This window comes from Hyposmocoma kahamanoa, unplaced genomic scaffold (assembly GCF_003589595.1).
Source record: "Hyposmocoma kahamanoa isolate Upper Pololo Valley unplaced genomic scaffold, ASM358959v1 63, whole genome shotgun sequence".
In the NCBI taxonomy this organism is placed as follows: Eukaryota; Metazoa; Arthropoda; class Insecta; order Lepidoptera; family Cosmopterigidae; genus Hyposmocoma; species Hyposmocoma kahamanoa.
In genome coordinates, this window is record NW_020653851.1 from 10,439,213 (window position 1) to 10,463,265 (window position 24,053).

A 24,053-nucleotide genomic window follows, 5' to 3' on the forward strand; every position below is an offset into this window, starting at 1 on the left:
ATAATTGCAAATTAAATTTTATAAGTATTATCGTCATCATAATCAACTCAACATTTTCACATAATAGTACAAAACAACTCACTTCCCCCGGGTACTTCAATCTGTAGCAAACCCACTAACACATCGATGCACTGTCTGTAAGGAAATAAATTGTTTACAGAGATTATCGACTTCGATTGGACACAATATGAATTTGAGTGCTCTGTTTTATTACCATGCAGTACCTGCAAGTATATGAAATTATCCTGAACCCTTTATTTTTCCTGAGTAAAGCTGACCCAGAGACCTCACGTGTAGAAGACTTGACAATATGCTTAAAATAGTGACACTTTTTCTTGCTCACTACAACGTGTTTAATGGTGGGCCTACATGTTGCATACATCTGCCAGCGCTCTCTTTCCCTTTCAATTGGCCCTTAAGGTCTTCGGTGACGGAATGCCCGTAGTATTTAAATTTGTAAACTCCCTTCAGCTCATTACCATTGACAATGACAAATTACAACTGACATTGAAATTTTAATGTTTTGCAGTAACAATTACATACTACATAAATATTAATCTGGAATTACCTTACATAAATTGCCTCAAGTATTTTCATTTTAGCAGGCAGCTTTTGTTGAACATAAGTATGAACTTCATCGTAGATTTTATTGAAATTATTACGGAAACAGTTGGATTCTTTATCACTTCTCTTTTTAAGCCATCCCTAAGAACAAGTTTAGTAATAATGTCAGCGAATAAAATGGAGGATAGTTTTAATGTTGCCAAGTTTAATACGGTGATAACAAACGGTGCAAAATCACATTATATGATACAAAATTTATCAAAAATAATCCAATTCTAGCAATGATCATATCGTATCATAATGACAATATATACGATTCCTGTATTATGTCAATTTAAAAATAGCTATTTTCTTTAGTCTGAACGATATAACACAAATGGCTTTGAATATAAAATAAATAGTGGGTTTTTGATTGTTCACTTTATTTGTACGGCTTGTTATTAGGAGCTTGCATGCTAGTTGGGTAATTTCACCGTCACCTTTACCCTTCAAAACTGTCTCTGTGACCAAACGGTTATCATGCTGAACTACCGCGCATAGATCCCGGTTCGATTTCCGGTCCGGCAGAAACATTATTGTGGCCTACATCCATGGCATCCGCGATACAGGGTTTCCCAAGTGTTATTTAAAAAAACGGAACGCAATAATGCTCCCATTACTGCTTGGCGGCAGAAACAGGTAAGGACGAACTCGTTCACAAGGAGCTCTACTGCTACTAAATGGTAGACGATTTTATTAAAGCGGAGTACAATTTTTTGTTACAAAGGCTTATCTTGTTTCTACAACAATGAGATCTTATGGTAATAAAATCATTGATTTCGTTTCATCATGCTTAAGATAATACTCTTTCGTGACGTGTGTACATAAATTCCAATGGACCAAACCCTTATGCGTAACATCAACCTATCCAGCCCAACGTTATTTTTACAATGCGCTTAGGCATATGAGATAGAGACATCACACTTACTTCCAATATAGGTTGCCACTTGAGAACAGATGAAGACAGAAACACCATGCCTACTCGACTAACGGTAGCCGGTGATGCGTTGTCCACATTGTCCGGCTCGAACACAAGCTTGCTGTTCTGAGCCATTGTGATACGGTCGCCGTTTGCCAGAGTTAACGTCTTATTATCATCAAGCACAGAGTTTAAATTCTCAATCCACACGGCGTCCACGGGGCCGTCTATAAAATTATATACATATATAAAAAAATTAGGTGGTTATATGGAATACAGCACGTCTAGATGTGATTTTTTTTTTTAATAATATTAACGAGACGAACAAGTTGTGCGCCTGATGGTCAGCTACATGCCTGTCCATAGCAGCTGCAGTGCCACATCTGAGCGGCATTGCACTGCGCCCGTTACCCTGAGACATAAGTTGACAAGTCCCATGTACCTACCATTTCACCAGCACCCTTACCCATCAAAACCGGAACACAGCATTGCTGACATTACTGCTTAGCGGCGGAAATAGGTAAAAGTGGCAGTACTTCCCAGGACGAACTCTTTCACAAGGAGCTCTACTACTGCTAGTTGTTCTTAACTAGTGGAGGAATCAAAATGTAAATATTCTTTATAATAATTTTTTTGTAGAAATTTTCTGCACATCACAATTTCCGACATCATATTAAAGTAACGTAACCTAATACAATCCAAGTGGTGTCACTTTTCTTGACTTTTAAAGCTCGTCTCCATAATGTGGAGAAAATACCATCCGTCCAGTCGTTCGTCGCCACGTCCAATCTTCCAAACATTTGTGGAGCTGTTATGGCCTGCAAGAAAAAGGTCATAACTTTATCAAACAAAGGTTTTGGTTATAAATTATGTTATTTGATTTTTAATTCGGGACTTAACCATGTATGAAACATATTTTATTTACCTCGACGTTTCGGACATATTGCAACGTCCATGGTCTCGAAGGGACTGAAGAGGCGGGTGTCATCATCTTCTCAGGCGGGTGTCATCCCGAATTAAAAATCAAATAATGTGAAAAATAGTGATAGTTTAAATCAAAGTATAAATTATGTTGTACATAAATCTAAAGGTGGACAATAAAGACATTCGAAACTACATATTTCATTTCAGAAAAATTCTAAATATTCATTTGTACTAAAATAAAATAAGTAATAAAAATATTTTAGTATAGAGAATATTACTTACTGAACTTTCTCCTATCCCTTTAAATGTTACCATTTCAAATATCAACAACGCATTTGATATGAAAAATTGGCAACACATACCTAAGTTATACCTTATAAATACATACCTAAGTTATACCGCATAAAAGTATAGCCTGACTTGTTAGAATTAAAACCTTTAAGTTTTTTCTACAGATGAGCAGCGCCATTGGCAATCCAGAGCCTTTACCTTGGGATTCATTCTATTTTCTCTGTGGGGTCTCCCTATCTCGGTCAAAGCAGCCATCAATGTGTGAATGCATGTTGTCTTCCCCGAACCTGTGGGACCCATTGTCATCAGCCCATGGCGTACAAGTGATGTCTCGTAAAGTTGAATAATTTTCAAATTCCATTCAGGGTGATTGACGAGACCCGTGCGTTCTGTGATTAGAGTAATGGCGCGTTGCATCTCCCTAAAAGCAGAATAATTCACTAAATAAGGCTGATAAATAGTATTTATATTACTAATATAGCTCTATAGCCCCAAGTAGTGAATAAGTAAGTATCATACATTTCCGCAAAATAACCCTTGAATCTATTAATTACTTCCGCAAGATGTGAGGAGTGTACCTCTCGATATCTGGCCCGTCTATTATTGGACGAAATTAAAAAAGCTCGATTGAAAACGTTCCCTCCTTGTCTCCCGTAAAATATACAAAGATGACCTTAGAAAAATTTAGCGTAAGGTTGCCGTGGTAATGCACGCGTCTTTAATATATGACCGATATTGAAAATATCTACGAAAGAGCCTAAATTACACAATCAAGATATGTATGTGATTTCTGTGTGACACCTCTGCTGAGTCTGAGTAAGTTTCATTCCCGGGAACAAGTCTTCAATCAAAGATAAGAACAGCGGCTCGTCTTCGTCTACTAACTTCGACACATTCATCTCTCTGAAATGAAAATCAAATTTAAGAAAGTTTTCAAAGTTCCTAAAAAAGTGCACATTGGTTTCTGAAATGATTTTTTAACTTTTCTTAAAAAATATCACTAAACACGTATTTCGACTTTATGATATTATATTCTAGGCCTTTCACAATACTTAAAAGAATTTTTGGCATTTTGCATCGCTATCCTTTAAAGCAAGCAGTATTCAATTTAATAGGTATACTGGAAGGTTCTGCTGCCAATTTTCTGGATTTGTCCTTAGTCCCTTGCTACACACAGGAATGAGAGGGGATAACAACGTCAAATAGAAACTTAAGTTATGTATATATGTGTCAATAATAATATTTGTACTAACTTCAATACTCTCATCATGATGTTCTCTTCTGTGCTGTCAGGATTGTTACGTTTCTGTGCACCCATAGTTCTTAATACTGACAGAATATTACGGAGACCGAAATCATAATGCACCTGTTTTGACAATTGTTCTTCGCAAAGCTTATATAGAGTGAAAAATTTACGGGCTGCAAAAAGATTCATTAAAAAGTGCGAAAATAAACAACCACAGACATTTGTCTTTTTGTTTTTTTTTATTTCTTAGTGGATTTTCATAAAGTAAGTAAAGAACAAAATATAGGAATTGGAATTGTGTTGTTTATACGCACAGAGTATGAATAAAGTTACTATTATAATATTACATATGGTGCCGCACACTACGCGTCATGTTTTCATAATTTTATTGTGAAAATGCTGATAACCGACCTCGAACACAAATGCCAAAGAATTTCAAAACGTGGTTAAGTGTTCTTTTTCATAATACCAAGTGACGGGACGAACAAGTCGTGCGCCTGCTGATAAGCGACTCTAACTGTCATCCTGAGACATAACTTGACAAGTCCCATGTTCCTGAAATTTCACCAGCACCCCTTACCCTTACTGCTTGGCGGAAGATAGGTAAAGCAACAGTACTGCCCTGGACGAACTCTTTCACAAGGAGCTCTAATGCTACTAAAAATGTACAACGTATATTAACGTACCCAGTAAGATATTATCTTTAAAACCACAACTGGCCAACTTGACTCGAATAATGATCTGCCGGTCAGGCACCATCATAGCAACGGAACGGAACATTATCTTCAGATTTTCTGGCAACTCCTGTCGCCCGGCGTAACCAGGATTCATGGTGATGATGAAGGCAAATTCTGGATTTAGAGTCACTACATCTCCGTCACTAAAAGATAAAATGATTTTATGGCACTCCTTCACATTAATTGTCACGACCATTGCGATATTGCGCCAGCAAGTATGTTAATGCCGTAACGTGTTACATACCTACATACAAAGTTATTTTAATAATGAATTGCTGATGATTCTGTATCAACTCATATCTCGTTACACTGATAGGTCGCTTAGGTCATAATCAGTGGATAGGAAGGGTGGTGATTCATATTAATGCTGGTTGGCGATTAACGCGTTTTCTATTTTATATTGCATCTTTATTTTATTTTGTATGTAATATTGCAGTTCCAATTACAGTACTCTGTAATATAGTGTAACCTGAATGCAGTAAATGAACACAATATTTTTTCGAGATAAATTGCACACTATATTTATTATACACAAGTATCGATTTCAAGAACGGCCTCCTGTATAGAAAATAAGCTCTCCTATCAGTGCTTTTTCAAAATTTATATCTTTTTATATTTTAATAGTATTAATGTCTTACCTACATATTATAACATATTGCAGATGTAGAGTATACTTAATTCGAATAAATAGACTATTGCAAGTTATAGATAGGAATACCTAAATATAAAGGACTCTTTCTTCTCTCTCCTAGCCGTAAGGCAGATGGAGATTTGTTGCGCGGCTACAGATAGCACGGGCAACTCGATACGGTTAAACTCGTCAAAGCATCCCCAAGTGCCAGATTGCGCTAAACCTTTGTAGATACGGCCTAAGCCTGTGTGCGACAAAAATGTACGTTAATAAAAGATAATATTATATTTTTTTATATAATACGATAAACATATGTCAATAATGAGTAAAGTCACTGAGTAAATAGTGACTGCACTGAAAGCATTAACATGCGGTCTAGTCAAATGTTTTAAGCTGCCGTCCGCTAACTAAAACGCGGCTAAGGGACAAAGTAATTTTTTGAGATATCACAAAAAAAACATAATTTATATTTAGAATATTCAAATTGTTTAATGATATTTCAGCCATGCATCGTTAGGGTAAGTTCCGATAAGTCGAACACGTTAATTAATTTCAACTGTTTTTAAAAGATTATATTGTGCTCTATCTTTTGCTGTTTAAAACGGATATTAACCGCGGTCTAGTTAGTGGACGGCAGTAAGGCGAGTCACCGTAGGAGAGGAGATCAAATGGTTTAGATATTTATTATTGAATAACGGTCTTACAAAAAATATACGATACATCTAAGGACATTGTTTAAATGATGTGCTAATTTACTTGACCATATAAAATCCCGAAAACAGGCTAAAATAGAAGTCTTTATATATATTATATTATTTTATTTATTTATTTACTTTGATTTAGCCAATTATTAAAGAACAAAATATCTAACCTTGCACATAATTTTTATATGGAGATATGTATCTTTAAGTACTATACAGAACCTGCAAAATTTTGGTTTTCAACTGAAGCCCGATAGTTATTTATATCACATTTATCCCAATATTTGAAAATTGCCCAGCGGTTTAACGATATGCCGCGCTGCCCCGTCAGTCGCCTTCGGGCGCATGTCGACTGCGGCAAATTTTCTCCGCCTGTTCTTACTTTGTTCATATTAATTATCAGCGCGCGGATTGTTGTTAGACGCGAAGGGTGGGAAGATAGCAATAGTTTTTATTGAACATCGCAATGGTTTTAGTGCCTATTTTTATATTCGTCGTTTCATATTCGTCTATTTTTTTTAAATACCCCACTAGTTTTTTTTTTCTTTTTTTTGATACAAATATCGAACAACCACAAAGAAAATTCCTTTCATTTGAATAGACTCGAAACAGCGTCTGTTGCCTCAACTTGGCTCTTACGAATTTAAATAATTATAAAATTGTTAAAATCAATAATATTAGATAAACCCTCATATGAAAAAACGTAAAGGATTAAGAAAATATATATATTTTTTGATATTACTCGTTAAAGGACAATACTTGTATATATACAAGTATATATAATATAATATGATATATTGTTATTATACTTTAGTCGTTAGAACATATCTTCAATCATAAAATTTAGTTTTTGAAATATCGTATACACCGAATCCATAAATCAACCTGGGCCAAATCCACCGAATTGCGTATTTACACGCAAAAGTCCTAAGACCGGCAACAAATCATCCACTTGTTCTCACCACTCGCAGGGGTGTGATAGACACGCAGCAAACTTGGTATTGTGATAAAACTATTGTCTAGTTTATGATAAGTACTGTCATCTAATTTATTATACGTGAACTAAAATCTAATATTGATATACGGTTGCAATTTTAGGAAAAATGACACTGTTGGATGTTGCATTCGGGACACGCCACAGTTGTCAGGTTTTAAGGTTTTCAGTTTTCAGGAAATATTTTGTGCTCTCCAGTTAGCTTTCGACCTATATTGTATATTTTTTTTTTGTAGATTTTTGTTTTGATGAAATAAGTTGAGTTTAGTGCATGGCCACAGAAATTTGCGGCTTTGAACAAATGCCCTAATAATAAAGGTCGAACTCCCACTTCCACCGCATTTGCCGTGTCCCATTCCTAGCTAAGATGCGGCATGAGGGACAACCGAGAAACCCAAACGGAGATAATTGTAATAGTATACATTTTAAAATAAATAGCCCCTGAATTTACACCTCTAAAGTCCATCTGATCAGAGCAGTTGAACACAATGACGAGCTTGCCCAGCGTCCGCCCCATATCCTTCGTGGTCTCAGTCTTGCCTGTACCAGCCGGACCAGCAGGAGCTCCGCCCATATTCATACCGATGGCCTGTGCTAGTGTTATGTAACAACGATCAGTCAGCGGCGTAATCACTAGACGTTCTGTGATGCCTAGATACTCGTTCTGAAACACAAATATTGATCCACATTTGGAGTAAATGGAAATATTTCTCTTGCTAACATTTTACTAATATTTCTTTTGAAATATTTATTTTCACACATAATTAAAGAGTTTATTATAGTCACATAATTAGTGTTGGCTAATTTTCCGAAAAATTACAAATAGATGAAATTTTTAAGAAAACCTTCTAGTAAATATAGTTCGAAGACTCATATTACGTTCTACGTTTAGATATGTCTTAAAATTCTATTTAGCATGAAATATAAAATAAAATTGTATGAAACATGCGAAGTGTAGTTTTCGAAATCCTGCATGGCTTATTTTTATAAATTCTCACAATAAAATATCTAACTATTCATATGTGTCACTGTCAAATATGGAAAAATATAGGAAAAATATTCAGAAAATGTATCTTTTTCTGAAAAAAATATCTTTTTCAAAATGGAAATTTTTCCAAACATCACACGTACTCACGAACAAAATAACAAAGCTGAAAGTAAAACGCTAATTACCTGATACAAGAAATCTACATCAGTTATAGATACCAAGCAGTCGTCACTGTCCACGAAGTAATAGAAGCGTGCCTGCTTCTGCCACTCAAAGTCACCGGGAGATTTAATTCGCATCCTCACCAAATCATCAAAGATATCTCTGCATAAATGCAAGAAAAACTAAAGAATAGATAAATAAACTTTTCTTTTTTATATATAACACCAAGTGACGGGACGAACAAGTCCCGAAAAGTCCATAACAGTTGCAGTACCACTCAGAGCCTTAAATTTTAAAGATCTGAGGGGCACTACCACTGCGCCCGTCACCATGAGACATAAATTGCCAACTCTGTAATTTCACCAGCACCTTTACCCTTCAAAACCGAAACACCGTAATGCTGACATTACTGCTTGGCGGCAGAAATAGGTAAGGTGGCAGTACTACCCTGGACGAACTCTTTCACAAGGAGCTCTACGGTTACTAAATACATACTAAAATTCTATGAATTCAGTGCAAAAACATGTGCCTTTTACCTCTGATGCACATGAATAGTAATCATGGTTTCAACTCTGGTTCTGTCCAGCGGCACTAAATCCCTTACGGTCCAGTCAATGAGACCGTTCAATAAGTCCAAATTTTTCTGATTAGTGATTCGCATTATAAAACGGTCGGCTTTCGCTTTCTTCAAAGCGTACTCGGCATCGCTAGTCCATAAGATCTGCATACCTAATAAACTGCCCTAAAGAAAAGAAAAATTATTCGAGATTTATTTATGAAGTAGGTACACATTATGTTCAATCCGATTCCGCAGTTGACTAATGCATTGACTCCTTAACCCTTATAGCCTATCACTAACTCTCTCGCCAAAAGAGATCAACGGAATTGTCAGTAGAATGTACATGGGTACAGCAAACAATTAAAATAATACTTGGGCAGCTACCAGATGGACTGCATGAGCCAAGTCGATATACACAACTACATACAGTCGGCGTTGAAGGCGAGTGTCAAGCTCAAGACCTCAGTGTATTTTTTTATTTATTGATATCGAAATGGTAACACATCATTTGTCACTGCAATTGGAATCATGCCCTATGCTGCCTTTACTTTTTGTTAAGAAAAATAAACATGTCACTATCGAAATCTTCCATTTTGATTTTTCTAACAAATTCAAGTCCGCGACTGTATTCCGCCAAGGAAATTGCGATCAAATATGTAAACCAAGATACCATTACAAAACAATTGTGAAAATAAAAAGAAACCGTCCAAAAAATAAAAAAATACTAAATATCCTATTAAGAAAGCTGCTTTTGATTCTTAGCCTATCGTTCACATCGATTGCAGCCAATGCTTGACCTCTCACTCGACTGCTGCAGACAAGCAATTCATCTGTTAGCAGCTTTAGATCCAATGGTCTTATGGTTCGTATAGTTACTATCAGAAATTAATACAATAAACTAGTATTACGAGGGTACCCCATACGATACACCCAAGATTGCCGTTTTTCCGCATTACAAGTCATTACCTGCCCAGAAAAACTCAAAAATTGATTTATGAAGTCGAACTCAGGGTCGTCGGTCATAGATTGACAGATAATAGCGATCATGCCTCGCACAGTTTCTTTCATCGTATCCAGCAATACATTCAGCCAAATCTGCGGAAAAATAAAAAATACTAAGTACAATGTGCAGTTACTAAAGTGCTTTTAAAAATCACAATCGTGTTCAATAATACTTGGCATACACGTTCAACGTTGTAAATTAGAATTAGTCAAATTTACTCTGTGATCTGTCTTATATTGATGTATTACTACATATAAGTATATTAAACTGTATAAAGGGAAATTGTATATTAAACTGTATAAAGGGAAATTAATCTAGTTGTAATAAAATCGAAAATATGAAATGTAACTGAAGAGCCAAGTTACTCTAACCTTATTAGTAAAGTGCTTAGTCATGCATAGTAATAAATGCTTCAAATGCGTTAATTTCGTAATAACGTTTTAGATGGAATCACGATCTGGTTGATAAGAACGCGTGATGAGTTGGTTCACCTATGAACTCTAAATGAGAGTAGGAAGCGATTATTTATAGAACGATATTTTTAAACCTATTTTTCAGATTATTAATCGTTATTGTCAAGCTATTTACTAATAGAAACGACGTCGTTCTCGGATTAAAAAGGCGACAGCAACATTACCGTAAAACTATTTGTGTGCCTAACGTTTTTAACAAATCTAAAAAGGGGTTAATTACGTATCTAACTCTATACATTCTCGACGTTTATAAAAGTTGTTCAAAAATTCAGTTTCTTGTTACCTCGACTCCTCCAATGCAAGCCACTGGACGCTCCATAGGGATAGATTCTCCATTGTCCGAATTCATCTGGAAAATTCTGTCCTTGTCGTCGAATTCCACTGTATATATTGCGTCGAAGATGCTTGGAAGGTGAGGCTGCAATGCAAATTAGGCTTTTTTTTATTATCTCAAGTGACGGGACGAACAAGTCGTTTACCTGGTGTTAAGTGTATACTGCTAGTCACATTTATTTAACGTTTTACTAAAGTAATCAGCTAGATTTGATCGATTGACTTGTGGAACTCAAAAATAATAACAATCTACACATAAGGCAGGAAGCTTGTTAGCTGCTAGTCAAAACTTAAGCCCTAATGACAGAACGAGGTATTGATTTTTCATATTTGATCTGAAAATGTAAGCCTACCTGAATGGTTCGTGGATCAGATGCCTGTCCAAGAATTTCAAGTAACACAGGATCAGACACGAAGAAGAACCTCGGGAAGATCAGTCGCTTGGACTCCAAGTATCCAGTAAGAGATTTCTGACATGCTTCCAGTTGTTCAAACAGGTGAGGTAACAAATGTCTCATTGTGTCGTCTGATGTGCATACTTCCACGCAATTGACTATATCCCGCGCACGGTACATTATTTTCACGTACTGCTTGTCAATAGTCTGTTAAGATTCAAATAGAATGCATTACTGAACTCAAGTGACGTAAAAAATAACACATAACACAATTTACAACTTGGCGGTACAATCAGCTTGGGCAAACTAGAATCAGTCGGCGTCAAATAGATCTGAATAGTCAAAGTATTTCAAAATCTACACATTGAAAATGGCAATTTTATCCATTATGACATAATTGTTGTTGTATAACACAGTAGTTATAGGATTGTTCAAGGAAATCTCAAAAAGACTTCACGTTTGACGAAAATCTACAAGCGAATTTCCAATCATTTTTTTTTAAATTTAACTTAATTTAATTTTAGTAAGTAATATTTTATCAAATATGCAAACGAAAGTGCTTATAGATAAAACTTAGATAAAATTTAATATTTTTTATATGTAGAAATTTGTTGCTACTGCTAGATTAGTTTACTTGAGTTACTTTCATGGTATAATGTCGTACGGGATTCTCATGTGGGATTAAGCGGTAGATATACAAACCATATTTGTGTTGCAAAAACGAGCGATTCGTTGTGTGTACCGTTTAGATTCTCGGATTTCTCGCGAAGAAAAGTTTAAGGAGACTGGTATCATGACTATGGCATCACAGTCATGATACCAGTACTCGAATATTTTGTATGCCCGTAAAAATATACATAATTTCGTTAAGAAAGATGATACTCATAATATTAACCTTAGAACCAAGTCCAAACTCATGGTACCACGTTTTCGGTTAACTAAGGTAAACGATTCTTTTATGGGGAACTGTATACGTTTTTACAATAAGATTCCGAAGCATATATTAAGTTTACCATTTCCTAAGTATAAAAGTTACATTAAAATTATTTTTAATTACAAAATTCTAGACTACTTGTTAGATAAAGATGTATGGAAAGACAACGTGTGTCTAGATTCCACACAAATATGATTCAAAATGTATTTATTCTATAGCATTACAGTTTATTTGAAAAGAGCAATCCCTAGAGTTTCTTGCTTGTTCTTTTCAGGGAGGTCGATTATCTGTCCTCACGCACACTGCAACTTGCGCAGAAATTGTACAAGTAGGTTAGTACAAATAATAATAGTCTGAAAGTAGACAACTAACCGCAAAACGCTTAGCTTCTGCAGGCAACTGCTTTGCAATATCACCACCAACAAATACTGCTTCCAGATACATCCATAAGTTTTGCACTTGCAGCCATCTCTCTAGAATTTCGGATGTTGATTGTAGCTTGAAGATCCAAAGAAGGATGTTCTTTTTAAAGGGAGCATTGTATCTGTTAAAGAGATTTTTTTTCATTACATGTATATTTAAAGAAAAATATCTCCATATCAAAATTGTGTGCAAAGGTAGGTAATAATTCGTTTCAGACTTTAACTCAGTCTGTGAAGTACATCTTATAGTATAACAAATTAGCACATTCTTTACACAATATCCTTAGGCGTGACGTATATTTTTTGTAAGAACGTTATTAAATAGTAAATACCTAAACCATTTGCAAAACAGTTTTTACAGCTTCTCCTCCGGTAACTCGCCTTAAGAGTGTAAAGTAAAATTATGCTTCTGTAACTAGTAAATCAATTTTAAAAGGTTAACCCTAAACTTGGTATAAAATACTCTACAGAGCAAATAATGAAATTTGTATTTTGACATTTGTTTACCTTATTCATTAAAAAAGAATAATTTTTTTGCGCTTGTTAAAGATAATATTCCGTCGTCGGTTAATCTTAAAACTTTGTACAATTTCATTTTAAATATTCTTTGAAGTACCCCACCAAAAGTACCTACTTAAAGAGGTTGCGTAGTGTTCGTTAAAAATCTCATGAATGTAGGTGCATACCGTACTTTAAGAACATTTACAGCCAATAAGAGCCGTGTTTTTTGCGGCTCCATGCCAGGGTCAAAAGGCACTTTTAATCTTTGTGCTGTAACATCAGCCGTCAAAGAGATTCGAACAGCCAGTCTATTTAAACTTAAATGTACAAGAATATAGTATAATATGCATCTCACCTATTCGAAGCGAGAGAATTTAGCACCATAAGGGAGTCCTCAAGCAATGTTATAGTATCCATAGTATCAGCAGCTTTGATGAGTAACTCGCCGCGATTTTTAAAGTTGGTAAATGTTAGATCTATTACAGCCCAGTCGGCCATTACTTGTTTCAATTTTGCTTCGATATCTTTTTCTTTCACGGCACTGATACATATGTCCTAAAATTTTTAAAATTAATTTAGGAGTTTCGAGAAATACTACTATCCTCCTAAGATCCCGTGTACATCAAAATGTACATAATATATATGTGAAGAGATTTAGACCCACACCAACGAACTGATCACGTAAACGCCCAATGTATATTCTCATATAAACTCGTTTCTTGCCTAAAATTTTACACGTTTTAGGAGTAATTAACTAAATTTTGTGCTCTATTTATGTGTAGAATAACTTCTTAACTGATATCTCTAGAGTACCTATATAGAAAAGCACATAGTTAAAATATTAATATATTGTGTTCATAAGACATGCGTGCGTGTAGGAGTGATATAATAACTATACCATCGTTATTTTTTAAACGAAGTGAGTCAAATCAGTACCTCAACGTCTTCTTTATACTTCAATAAAGGCGCTTCCATAACGTTAGCTAACGTAAATGCCTCCGATTCCACATCCAGCAAGCAATCTGTACAGATTTAACAATTAAACGCAAGAACGAACTTTATTTTCGTGGATAATTGTATATTACGGACAATACGATTAGGTATTTTAACAACAAAATGCTACTAAATGTTTCCAGTTCCGAAAATTAATGACGTAACCCACTCATTAACTCCTCTAATCTCCTCCAATGTCTATCCTTCATGGCTTTGTCTGCCATCAACTCGAGCAATGGGCACGTCTCGTTGAAGTCGTCGATTTTCTGCTTCAGATCAATGAATGCGGGCCAATCTTTCATTGCACGAGGCAACTTACGGCACCTATACAATAAATTCTGCGATTATTAAGTAACTAACTCAATGGTTTTCTTAAAAAAATGCCTAAGGTCCTGTGACTGTCTACTTACACATAGCTCCTAACTCATATATTTATTGAAACACAGGTTATGTAGATATTGACAGTAACAAAATGACCATCTTAATGGCCCGACGGTTAATATTGTGGGCTCTAGATGAGTAGGTCCCGGGTTTGATTCCCAATTCAGAAACGAATTCTTGGTGTTTTGAGTCGTGACTGGAGTTAATTGTGTTGATCTGGTGGTACTCATAACGTTAGAAATTCACCTAGATTGAGACCAGGTGACAGGCGTGGTTGTCTGTATAGTTACACTGTGCCCGGCCAAACTTTACACCTATAAACACATTGAAGTTTATTGTTTATTTAATTCCATATGACTATGATTACAGCCATTACGACCCTTTTATTTACCGTAACGACAAAAAGCCGACGAAGCAAAAAAATACCTCAAATCGAATTCATTCAACTGCTGGACAATAGTTTCAATGTTCAATTCTGCCCAGGGTGTCTCAAAGTAGCCATCGATCGAATTCATTACAGTTACATACAAACTGTATCTGTGAAACAACACGTATATTTTAAAAACATGAAAAATTTCATTGAACTAACATTAATCTATCCTACTTCATAACAGCCGGTTGGTTACAAACGTTTAGCCATAGTAAAACAAGTATGTAACTCCGTACAAAGTAACGGTGTGGCTGCTGTGCGCCGTGGACGGACGCACACAATTTCGCATAATAATAAAAGGCGCACGACTAGTGTTATGCAACGCCAGTGCATCGCGAGATGATGCGAATGTGTGCGTCCGTACCCGGGGCGTGCGGCGGTGCGGCGGGCGTGGCCACATACAAACCGCACCATACTTGTCTTATTATACTTTGGTCTAACTGTATTTTATAAAGGTGGATTGTAACTGTAGTCATATCTACTGAGATATGACTGTCAAATCAGGTTGATGTTAGTGACGATTTTAAATGTACAGCATTTTTGTACTTACAGTTTGCTTAACAAGTTGAATTCCTTTTTTTTCTGATGTAATATCGGGTAATCTTTCACTTCCATGCCAAACAGTTTTTCACCGTTGGAGTACATCGCGAATCGATTCCACAGGTCATCGAAACGGGATTGAAACATGATAACCCTATCATAAGCATAAATTAATAATAATAAGGCACACACTCATAGCCCCGCCCTAGGGAAACCCTGTGTCTCGGATGCTATGGACACACACATAGACAACCGCAAATTACACCCAAACTCACGAGAGAAATTAATATAGACCATACAAATATTTCTCCCGGCCCGAAAATTGAACCTCTACGTGGCAGTCCAGGAAGGAAACCGTTCGGCCACGGAGGCTTTTAAGGACTTTCAAAGTAAATACAACGACACGTATGATGTATGCCAACCGTAACAAAATTCGTACGCTACAAATTTTATTTCAAAACAAAAAAATAATGGAACTTTTCACATAAGTAGATAAATAATTTATTATTTATTTATTTTATTATGTAAAAAGTTTAATTGTTCCCAGGAGAAAGGAAGGAATGCTGAACAATGAATAACATTGTAATATTGTTTATCGAACACTGTTAGCGACCTGGGGGCCAATCGCGCTATTTTCGCAAGGTTTAACCTTACAACATTTGAGGTTATGGTTTTGGTTAATTCATGGTTCTACCGACGCACAAAATGCAATCGCGCTATCAGTTTTAATGAACCTAAACCTCAAATTAACCTCAAACTATAACCTCGTATTAAATTTTAAGAGACGTGCCTTGACTTCCTAAAACCGACTAAATTTTACCGTAAAACGCACTGAAATGTCAATATCTACGAATTCAAGTCTATAAAAGAGCGATTTAAAAAAGTGTGTAAAAGAAATGTCATTAAATTCTATTGTAAACAAACATATGTGTTGTGATTTGAACCAAATTAATTGAATTTAGTGTGTTGTTGTTGTTGTAGATAAAACACGCAGAGGCAAGTACCTACACATTGTTTTCCTTTTTTAATATTCTATTTAATAAAATAGTATCTTTTTATACAATCAAATAGGTACGCTAACTACTATTAATTTCGAAATGTTAGCAATGTAGAATTAATAATGATGCTCGTATTTCAGCCAGTGTGGATGCGGTCGGATGGCGAGCGACCACTGTAAGCCAGCTCCATCTTTGCTGGAGTTCGAATCGCACAGAGATTTGGCTTGAGAATGACTTCGCTCGGCGTTGTTCGCGCGTGTTATCAGCACGCCTTTGGTGCGAGTGTGTGGCTATTTTGTGGCCCCGCAATAGATCCCAAAAGGTGAGCTATAATGCGAGGTAATAGGATACAGTGAGTGGATCACTCACCGTTATTGTACCAGAACTCATATCACTATAATATGCAATGTTATTATTGTTATTTAGGTATGGAATGGTATGAAAAGCAGGGTGAGAATCTACGCCACGTCGACTGCGGCAGAGGCCCTACCAACCTTCCTAAAGGACACCAACTCTAGCACAAAATAACTTCAAACATACAATTCAATAACAAAGTAACTTTCTCACTCTTTATTATTAATTAAAAAACAAAGTAACTTTCAATTTGAGCAAATTCTTTCCCACTCTTTATTCCATCACATCTATTATTTCGTTGACAGCGAGCTGATGAGCGTTGGAGCAGAGCCGGGTAGAATTCTTATGCATTGAGGAGCAGCGAGCATGCGAAGCATTCTTGCAGCAAGTGAATGCTGGCAGGGTGCAGGCTGAGGCAGCTATTATTTCTGCCAAAGCAGATGATCTGCATGCCCAATCCGTAGCTGCCATTTGCAAAGCAATTACCGAGTTGGTGCCTGCAGTTAACCTTTTTGATAGACTATTTAACAAGAATGACAGGTTTGTTTTCAACATGTTTTCTTAATTCCTGCTGATGATATGTTCAATTGTGGAAATCTGAAAGAGTGTAAGGAACGAAGGTCTAATCTGTAGACTTTTGTCCCCTTTATATTTCCACAGTGATATAAACATTTTTTTAAATGTATTTTGAAAAGGCCCCTAAACATTCTGGCGTTTATGTTGGCTTCATACTGTATGTATATAAATACCCATCCTGCTTTATCTGTCACTACTCTCATGAGAGGTATGGCACAGTCTTAAATTTAGGTCTCCAATCTTACTATATACATATTTTTGTTTCAGACTTCTTTGAAGAATCAAAAGCAAGCTCGCTCTGGAAATGAAGGATGATTTGGGGTAGATTGAGGCAATAAATAAACTAAAAATACACTCTTTTTTTATTTCAACCTCTTAAAAGTATACATCAATTTAGATATTAAGATAATAAACAATTACAATAGGTATACATCGTCATCTTAGAATGAATACCACATATTTCTATGTAATTTTTTAGGATGAAGATAAAAATATGGTGTGAAGTATAGTAAATGCAATAATGTGTGTAGTTAGCATTTTAATTACTTAAATTATACCTCTTTTAGATACTATATTATTACATTATTAATTTTTATTCAACAAAAATCTGTAAAAACAAACTGAAAATGCATATGTGAGGCTTCACTGCAAGGGGACGATATGTTGTATAAAGTCAAGTGTTAAAAGAGATAAATTGTAACCTTGTAATATATTTTTATACAACTATACATATTTTACCTATATCTGTCATTTTTATTTGATAATAATAACAGGAAATAAGACAAGAACTAATAAATATGATGTACATTGTAAAGCTTATTTTCTCACCGCCTTTTAATACCATCTCTTTCGGCATGCCTTTTAGGAAAGCTGCATATTTATTCATAATAACTGGTTTATTTGAAGCAGCTACCGCTTGTGCCTTTCTGACACTGGCTTGGGAAAGGGTGATAAGCACTTGCCAATGAGGGTCACAGGTACGCACAAGACGTAAAAACAATACGAGCTATTAAAATCTGTAACAAAATTAATAATGATTTACACAGCATAGACATTTTGGTTATTATGCAAAACTGAGAACTATCGGATTCCACTTAACCCTTACCTTTGTCTCCACATCCAATGCAACAGACCGTCCTTTAACGAGAATAAGTAGGCATAGTTCTTCCACCAATCCTGAAATGAATTCCGTGGACAAATGGTATATCGTTTGCGGAATTTCTCCTCAGACATGTTAAATGTGATCGTCTTTTTATGCTTTTCTTTTATTTAAAGCCCGTTCTTAGGCCACATCCACCTCATAAACACTTTCCAAAACATTTAAGTAACCGTGGAACATCTTTTATATACGATAAACGTAGTGAAAAGTTACTCTCCATTAACTGCCACACAAACCTTGACCTTGCAAAGGTTAATCTATTCCCCCAAGGTTACATGTGAGGTTAAAACGTCAAAATATTTAGCGCGATACCAATTTGCAACATTTTAGGTTTTGGTTTTACCTTTGACAATTAGCGCGATACCAAATGTGCGTTACGTGTCACACGTCTAAGTTTTGGCTTAGGTTTTTGTTTTGACAGTTAGCGCGATACGAAATGTACACAACGTGTCAGATTGGCGAGGTTGAAGGTTTTGGTTAAACCTTTGACAATTAGCGCGATTGGCCCCCTGCACAGTACAATATTAAGGTTAAGGCAGAGAACAAATAAGTAACGAGAACGGACACTCTCCGCCCCTCCCTAGCTTTAGATACCGCACCACGCCCCGGACATTGACGGTCACATTAACTGAACGAGAACAAGGCTGGCGGCGAGCCGTTTTCGCGCTAAGACGGCTGTGATATTTGAATATAGTTTTCATTTATTCATTACTAAATGTACGTTAAATATAATATCATTTAACGTTACTATTTATAATGGATGTCAATTGTGCTGAGTACGGGTGTTTATTGTATATGTGTACTTCTTTCGTTTTTTGAAAGATGAAACGAAGTAAATAAAAAAACTTATGTTCGAGACTCATTCAGTTATTGTTTTCTTTAGTGCAGGGTAATATATAATACAGATTTATTATATCAATATAATAAGACGCCATAACTTTGTGAGCTAGACAAGGGTTCTCGAATTTTCAATTTGTATTGCAGATAAATATTACGTAGTGAATATGCCTAATTATTAACTAGGTAATAGGTAATGATAAACTTGGACACGCAATTTCCAATACTTTGGTTACTTTATTTAAAGGTAGGTACAGGGTCAAGAGCGCGTCAAGCTTTACACTTAAGACTTAAATCCAACACTATGCCGCTTCCGATAAGAACGGTCCAAAACACAAAGTGCCAAGCTTGATGTGCTCTTGCTGTACCTGTCCAAAATATAACATTTTAAGTGCTTTTAATATACTTTTTAAATAAATCTTCAATATTATTCTAGTTAGTGAATTAATGAAAGATATAATATTATATCCATACAAATACGCAATGAACATGTGTAATTAATAGGGTTCTAAAATCGAATTATAGATAACAGATTCGCGTTGGAATTTTCGATACGTTGCCGTTCTGACCACGTAACATAATAGTACGAGCTAGTGATGAGTAACCCCGCTACTTCACGCACACATTTGCGCGTGTGCAGATAGCGCCTTACTGTATGTAGTAGTAGTAGGTAAATAATTTACGACTATTGTATGGAGTGTCCGGGGTGTGGTTAAGGTTCAAAACTAAGGTTCTTTTTTACATTTAACTGTCATATCAATAAGGGAAAATAAATTGAAAGTTAACGGATTATTTTAAACTGTTAAATAATCCAAGCTCTCCAATGAAACGTTCCATTAATCACAACTGATTTATTTAAACCGACACGAACACGCACTCGATTTGGAACACATATTTTTTCTTTATTATCATGACATCTTTATGCTTTCTTATCCAAAAGTCGCCATTTTTTATATAGATAAAAAATTTAAAAACAAAATCATTAGCTAGTCGAACCGGCAATGAAATACTCGAACCAATCCTAACAACGCCGGCGCGATATCTACCTATATACTAATAACATTTTGGAAACCCGATATACTAGTATCAACTAACGAACTTTTAAGTAAATACTTGTAATCAATCTCTATATCTAAATTATCAATTTGACGCTTCTGTATTTCTTACAAAACAATTTCAATAAAAAAAGAAAATCTATTTAGACAATAACTAACAATGATTAATCGGCGCAAGTCATCAACAAAGACAGAGACAGCTTACGGGGCCAGGACAAGCTTGGCTGTCACAGCTTGCACATGCAAGGCATGTTTTAGTGTATAAAGGAAAAACAATTAAAATAAACAACTGACCTATCACTAGCCTCCCGAGCTGAAAGTCCAGGCGTCATAGGACCGAACGCATTGTAGTCAGCGTCAAACTTAAGTACATCGTCTTGGAACGTCGCCACACCTTCGGTCAGTTCCTTCTGTAAGGGACCTTGCATGTCTACTATTTTTTGTTGTACTTGTGCCGCCTGAAATAAATTACTTGCATTAACCAATGCACCTTTAATTACAAACATGACTTGCTGAAGCTATGTAAACCAACAGGAATAACACATACAGTCAACAACATATTTTGGAATGCATATCGCAATCCGTACACCATATCTGCATCTTCTTTGGATACGTCAATATCAAAATGAGCAAATGTCGCGTAAGTCTCTTCAATTAAATCAAGCTCCATATCCATTCTGAAAGAGATTGTTTTCTCATTTAACACCAGTTTTCATGAGACGTTGTAGTATACACAACTATCATCAACAGTTACGTATTTCAATTTATATTTAAGTATAATAGATCAATTAGGTACTATATTATGTATTGTAATAATTATATGTATTCATAAAAAGTACTAAAGAATGTAAAGCAACGGATAGACCGAGTTTATTGCGGGCGCCACTAGCGTAAAAGAACGCAACGGCGCGCGGCATCGATAACGTTAACAAAATTTGAAGCGGGGAATGTGAGATTGGACCATATCAGGAGCGAAGGAAAAAGGATTGTAAAGGAAGTGAGTGTTACAGGTGAATAGAGTTAGTATGATTACTTGTTTTATTCTTAAGTGCCCATTTCCCCTTATGAAACCAACGATTACGTAAAAATTCAGCTGGGCATTACAACTACATCCTACACAACATCCCACACAATGTCATGCATAATCTACTCCTAAACAAGCACGCAACTTTTCACGCAATATTTTTTTACATTCTTGTAAGATACGCCGCTCCTACCAAAATAAAAATAAAGTAGAAATTTTTAAACAGCGTACAACTACAAGAAATTTTTTCAAAACATTTTCTTTCAAACCCTTTCATAGGTTGAAAGTACTACTACAAGTACTATATGGCCTCTGACATGCTCTCGCGACTCTTGATCTGGGCATCGTGTTACTTTTCAATACAAGCAATAACTATCCAAATAGGTAAAAATATATAATTACGTCACTACCATAATGTAGCCATAGTTGCTCGTATCTGGACACAAACCTCTAGTAGACGCAAAATTAAAGCTTGTCTTACCCGATAAATTGTTCTCGAATCAGCTCTAGACACAACATTTGAACTCTGACATCATCCAAGTCTTTGATTTTCTTGCCCATTGTCTTCATGCGATCTCGGATGAACTGCATCATTTTCACTACTCGTTCCTTGTAAGTCTGATTTAACAGTTTACCCAAAATTCTCTTCCATTCAATTGACTCAAGAAAAAGAGCGAGCTTTATGTTATCTAAAATGTTTCAACTTTATGAGTCCCTTGGATTTAAAATTAACGATAGAACTTAAATTTGAAAACATTAATCGAACCTTGAAATGTGAACAAACAATTACATCAGTCAAACAAGCGAATTAATATCTATAGAAGGTACTCCACAGGTCCCTTACACGCGTGTTAAGCAGTTTGTTTTTCATACCAACAAACGCAAGGGAATTAAAAATTATTATACTTTCCAAAGCGGATTTCAATTTTGCTCATATTTCCTATTTACCAAACCCAACTAACAGTCGAAGTGGTCAACAGATAGATAGATACCGACTTAAATATTGACATATTTACCAATATATTTGTACACTAGTATTTAACTTATTATTTTACAGCACTAAATGTATTATTATATCATAGTTCCAAAATATTGAAAAAAAAAAGTTACCCATATTAATTTCAATAGACCCGATAATGTGTCTCGCAGGGAGGTTATTTACTTCGTCTGTTTGATTTTCATATTTTTTTAACATATCCCTGATTATTACATTCAAAGGGTTCGAGTCTACGAAGTTTTGTACTTGTTGTACTCTGTCCTCAACCCATAGATGAGAAAATCGTCCATAATTCTGCAATATTCTGAATACATTATTATCAGATTTAGATGTAGCTTTTAATAGGTGCGTTGACGAAGGTGTTTTTCCCGATTTAATGAAATACAGCAAGGTTATTCCCTTATTCAAAAGGGGTAGGAAAGTTGATCCTTGCAACTATAGGCCCATTTCAATTTTACCAGCTATAAGTAAAATATTCGAAAAGGTTATGCTGACTCAATTACTGTCCTATTTCGGTAGGAATCATATTTTTCCTAGTGAACAATACGGGTTTACTAGTGGCAGATCGACTAGCGATGCGGGGGTAGCGTTACTAAAACACATCTTTGATGCTTTGGAAAACGCTAGGAGAACGCTTGGAAGAACGCTATTGGTGTTTTCTGTGACCTCTCAAAGGCATTTGATTGCGTTGATCATATTTCTCCTATTAGAAAGCTTGGACATTACGGTGTAAATGGCAAGGCGTCGAAACTTGTCATATCTCAATGGTAGAATTCAGAAAGTAGACATAAATGGAGTGACTTCTTTGGGTTCTCCGGTAAAAATGAGTGTTCCGCAGGGCTCAATACTTGGACTTTTCTTATTTCTGATTTATATTAATGATCTGCCATTCTTTGTTAAGGACCATTGCAAAATAGTGTTGTTTGCTGATGACACATCCTTGATTTTTAAAACAGACAGACATTACATTAACTATGACCAATGACCATATTAATGGTAAACTCTCTAAGGTAGTTTATTGGTTTAATGCTAAGAATTTATTGCTTAATGCCAAGAAGACAAAATGTGTTAAATTTGCATTATCTAACGTAAAATCGACTAGTCCAAGCAAAGAAATAAACGGAGAAAAGTTAGACCTTGTTAATAAAGCAATCTTCTTGGGAGTGCCCTTAGATAGTAAACTTCAATGGTTTCCACATATATCTTCCCTGGCCAGCAGATTAAGCTCCGCTGCATATGTAGTCCGCAGAATACGTGAGCTTACCGATGTTAGTACTGCTACACTAGTTTACTTTAGTTACTTCCATAGTATAATGTCCTCCGGGATTCTCATGTGGGGTAAAGCGGCACATATTCAAACCATATTTGTATTGCAAAAACGAGCGATTCGTTCTGTGTACTGTAAGCTTAGGCGTACCTAGTTTAGGATGCGTAGCGAGAGGTACTTTATAAATATAAACTGGGATAATCTTCAAAACTTATTTATTGTATTTTTCACATATTTTATATTTTGAGGCTACAACTAGAACTCTCCAGACGTTCTATTCTTTCTAATCTCCTATTTCAAAACACATTCTAAATATAAAACTATATTCACTCAGCCAGTAATTCTACTCATAGAGTAGAGCCTAGACTACATCCCTCTTCCTCACAACTGAAGGGGTGAACATCCCTAGCTGGTGGTACCTATGATAGGCAACTTACATAAGTGATCAGTCTTTACTTTAATTTGTTTATTTCTAACACTAGTATGTAAGTTTTTGTTTGTTATACTAACCAATATGGATGAAATCTGAATTAAAGTATTTGAATTTGAAAAAAAATTTACTATATATAGGCTGGCCCCACACTGCTCGGACGCTACTACCTTACCAACAAGTAAACCACCGAGGA

General features: G+C 35.6%; 1 protein-coding gene across 1 annotated transcript in view; it reads right to left on the reverse strand.

Moving 5' to 3' along the window:
- LOC113229958 (dynein heavy chain 8, axonemal-like) overlaps window positions 1-24,053 on the reverse strand; it is a 102,851-nt gene that overhangs the window by 50,004 nt on the left and 28,794 nt on the right. Inside the window, exons 18-42 of the mRNA XM_026463655.1 lie at window positions 22,274-22,454; window positions 21,645-21,852; window positions 20,687-20,816; window positions 20,434-20,597; window positions 15,171-15,314; window positions 14,617-14,727; window positions 13,979-14,133; window positions 13,753-13,838; window positions 13,172-13,371; window positions 12,266-12,437; window positions 10,918-11,166; window positions 10,515-10,649; window positions 9,722-9,850; window positions 8,789-8,938; window positions 8,220-8,378; window positions 7,500-7,710; window positions 5,439-5,595; window positions 4,670-4,863; window positions 3,991-4,156; window positions 3,539-3,640; window positions 2,936-3,158; window positions 2,211-2,340; window positions 1,532-1,749; window positions 569-705; window positions 83-135 (exon numbers count right to left, since the gene is read on the reverse strand). Coding sequence (XP_026319440.1) covers window positions 83-135; window positions 569-705; window positions 1,532-1,749; window positions 2,211-2,340; window positions 2,936-3,158; window positions 3,539-3,640; window positions 3,991-4,156; window positions 4,670-4,863; window positions 5,439-5,595; window positions 7,500-7,710; window positions 8,220-8,378; window positions 8,789-8,938; window positions 9,722-9,850; window positions 10,515-10,649; window positions 10,918-11,166; window positions 12,266-12,437; window positions 13,172-13,371; window positions 13,753-13,838; window positions 13,979-14,133; window positions 14,617-14,727; window positions 15,171-15,314; window positions 20,434-20,597; window positions 20,687-20,816; window positions 21,645-21,852; window positions 22,274-22,454 — 3,964 coding nt within the window. The remainder of the gene's footprint in view (window positions 1-82; window positions 136-568; window positions 706-1,531; window positions 1,750-2,210; window positions 2,341-2,935; window positions 3,159-3,538; window positions 3,641-3,990; window positions 4,157-4,669; window positions 4,864-5,438; window positions 5,596-7,499; window positions 7,711-8,219; window positions 8,379-8,788; window positions 8,939-9,721; window positions 9,851-10,514; window positions 10,650-10,917; window positions 11,167-12,265; window positions 12,438-13,171; window positions 13,372-13,752; window positions 13,839-13,978; window positions 14,134-14,616; window positions 14,728-15,170; window positions 15,315-20,433; window positions 20,598-20,686; window positions 20,817-21,644; window positions 21,853-22,273; window positions 22,455-24,053) is intronic.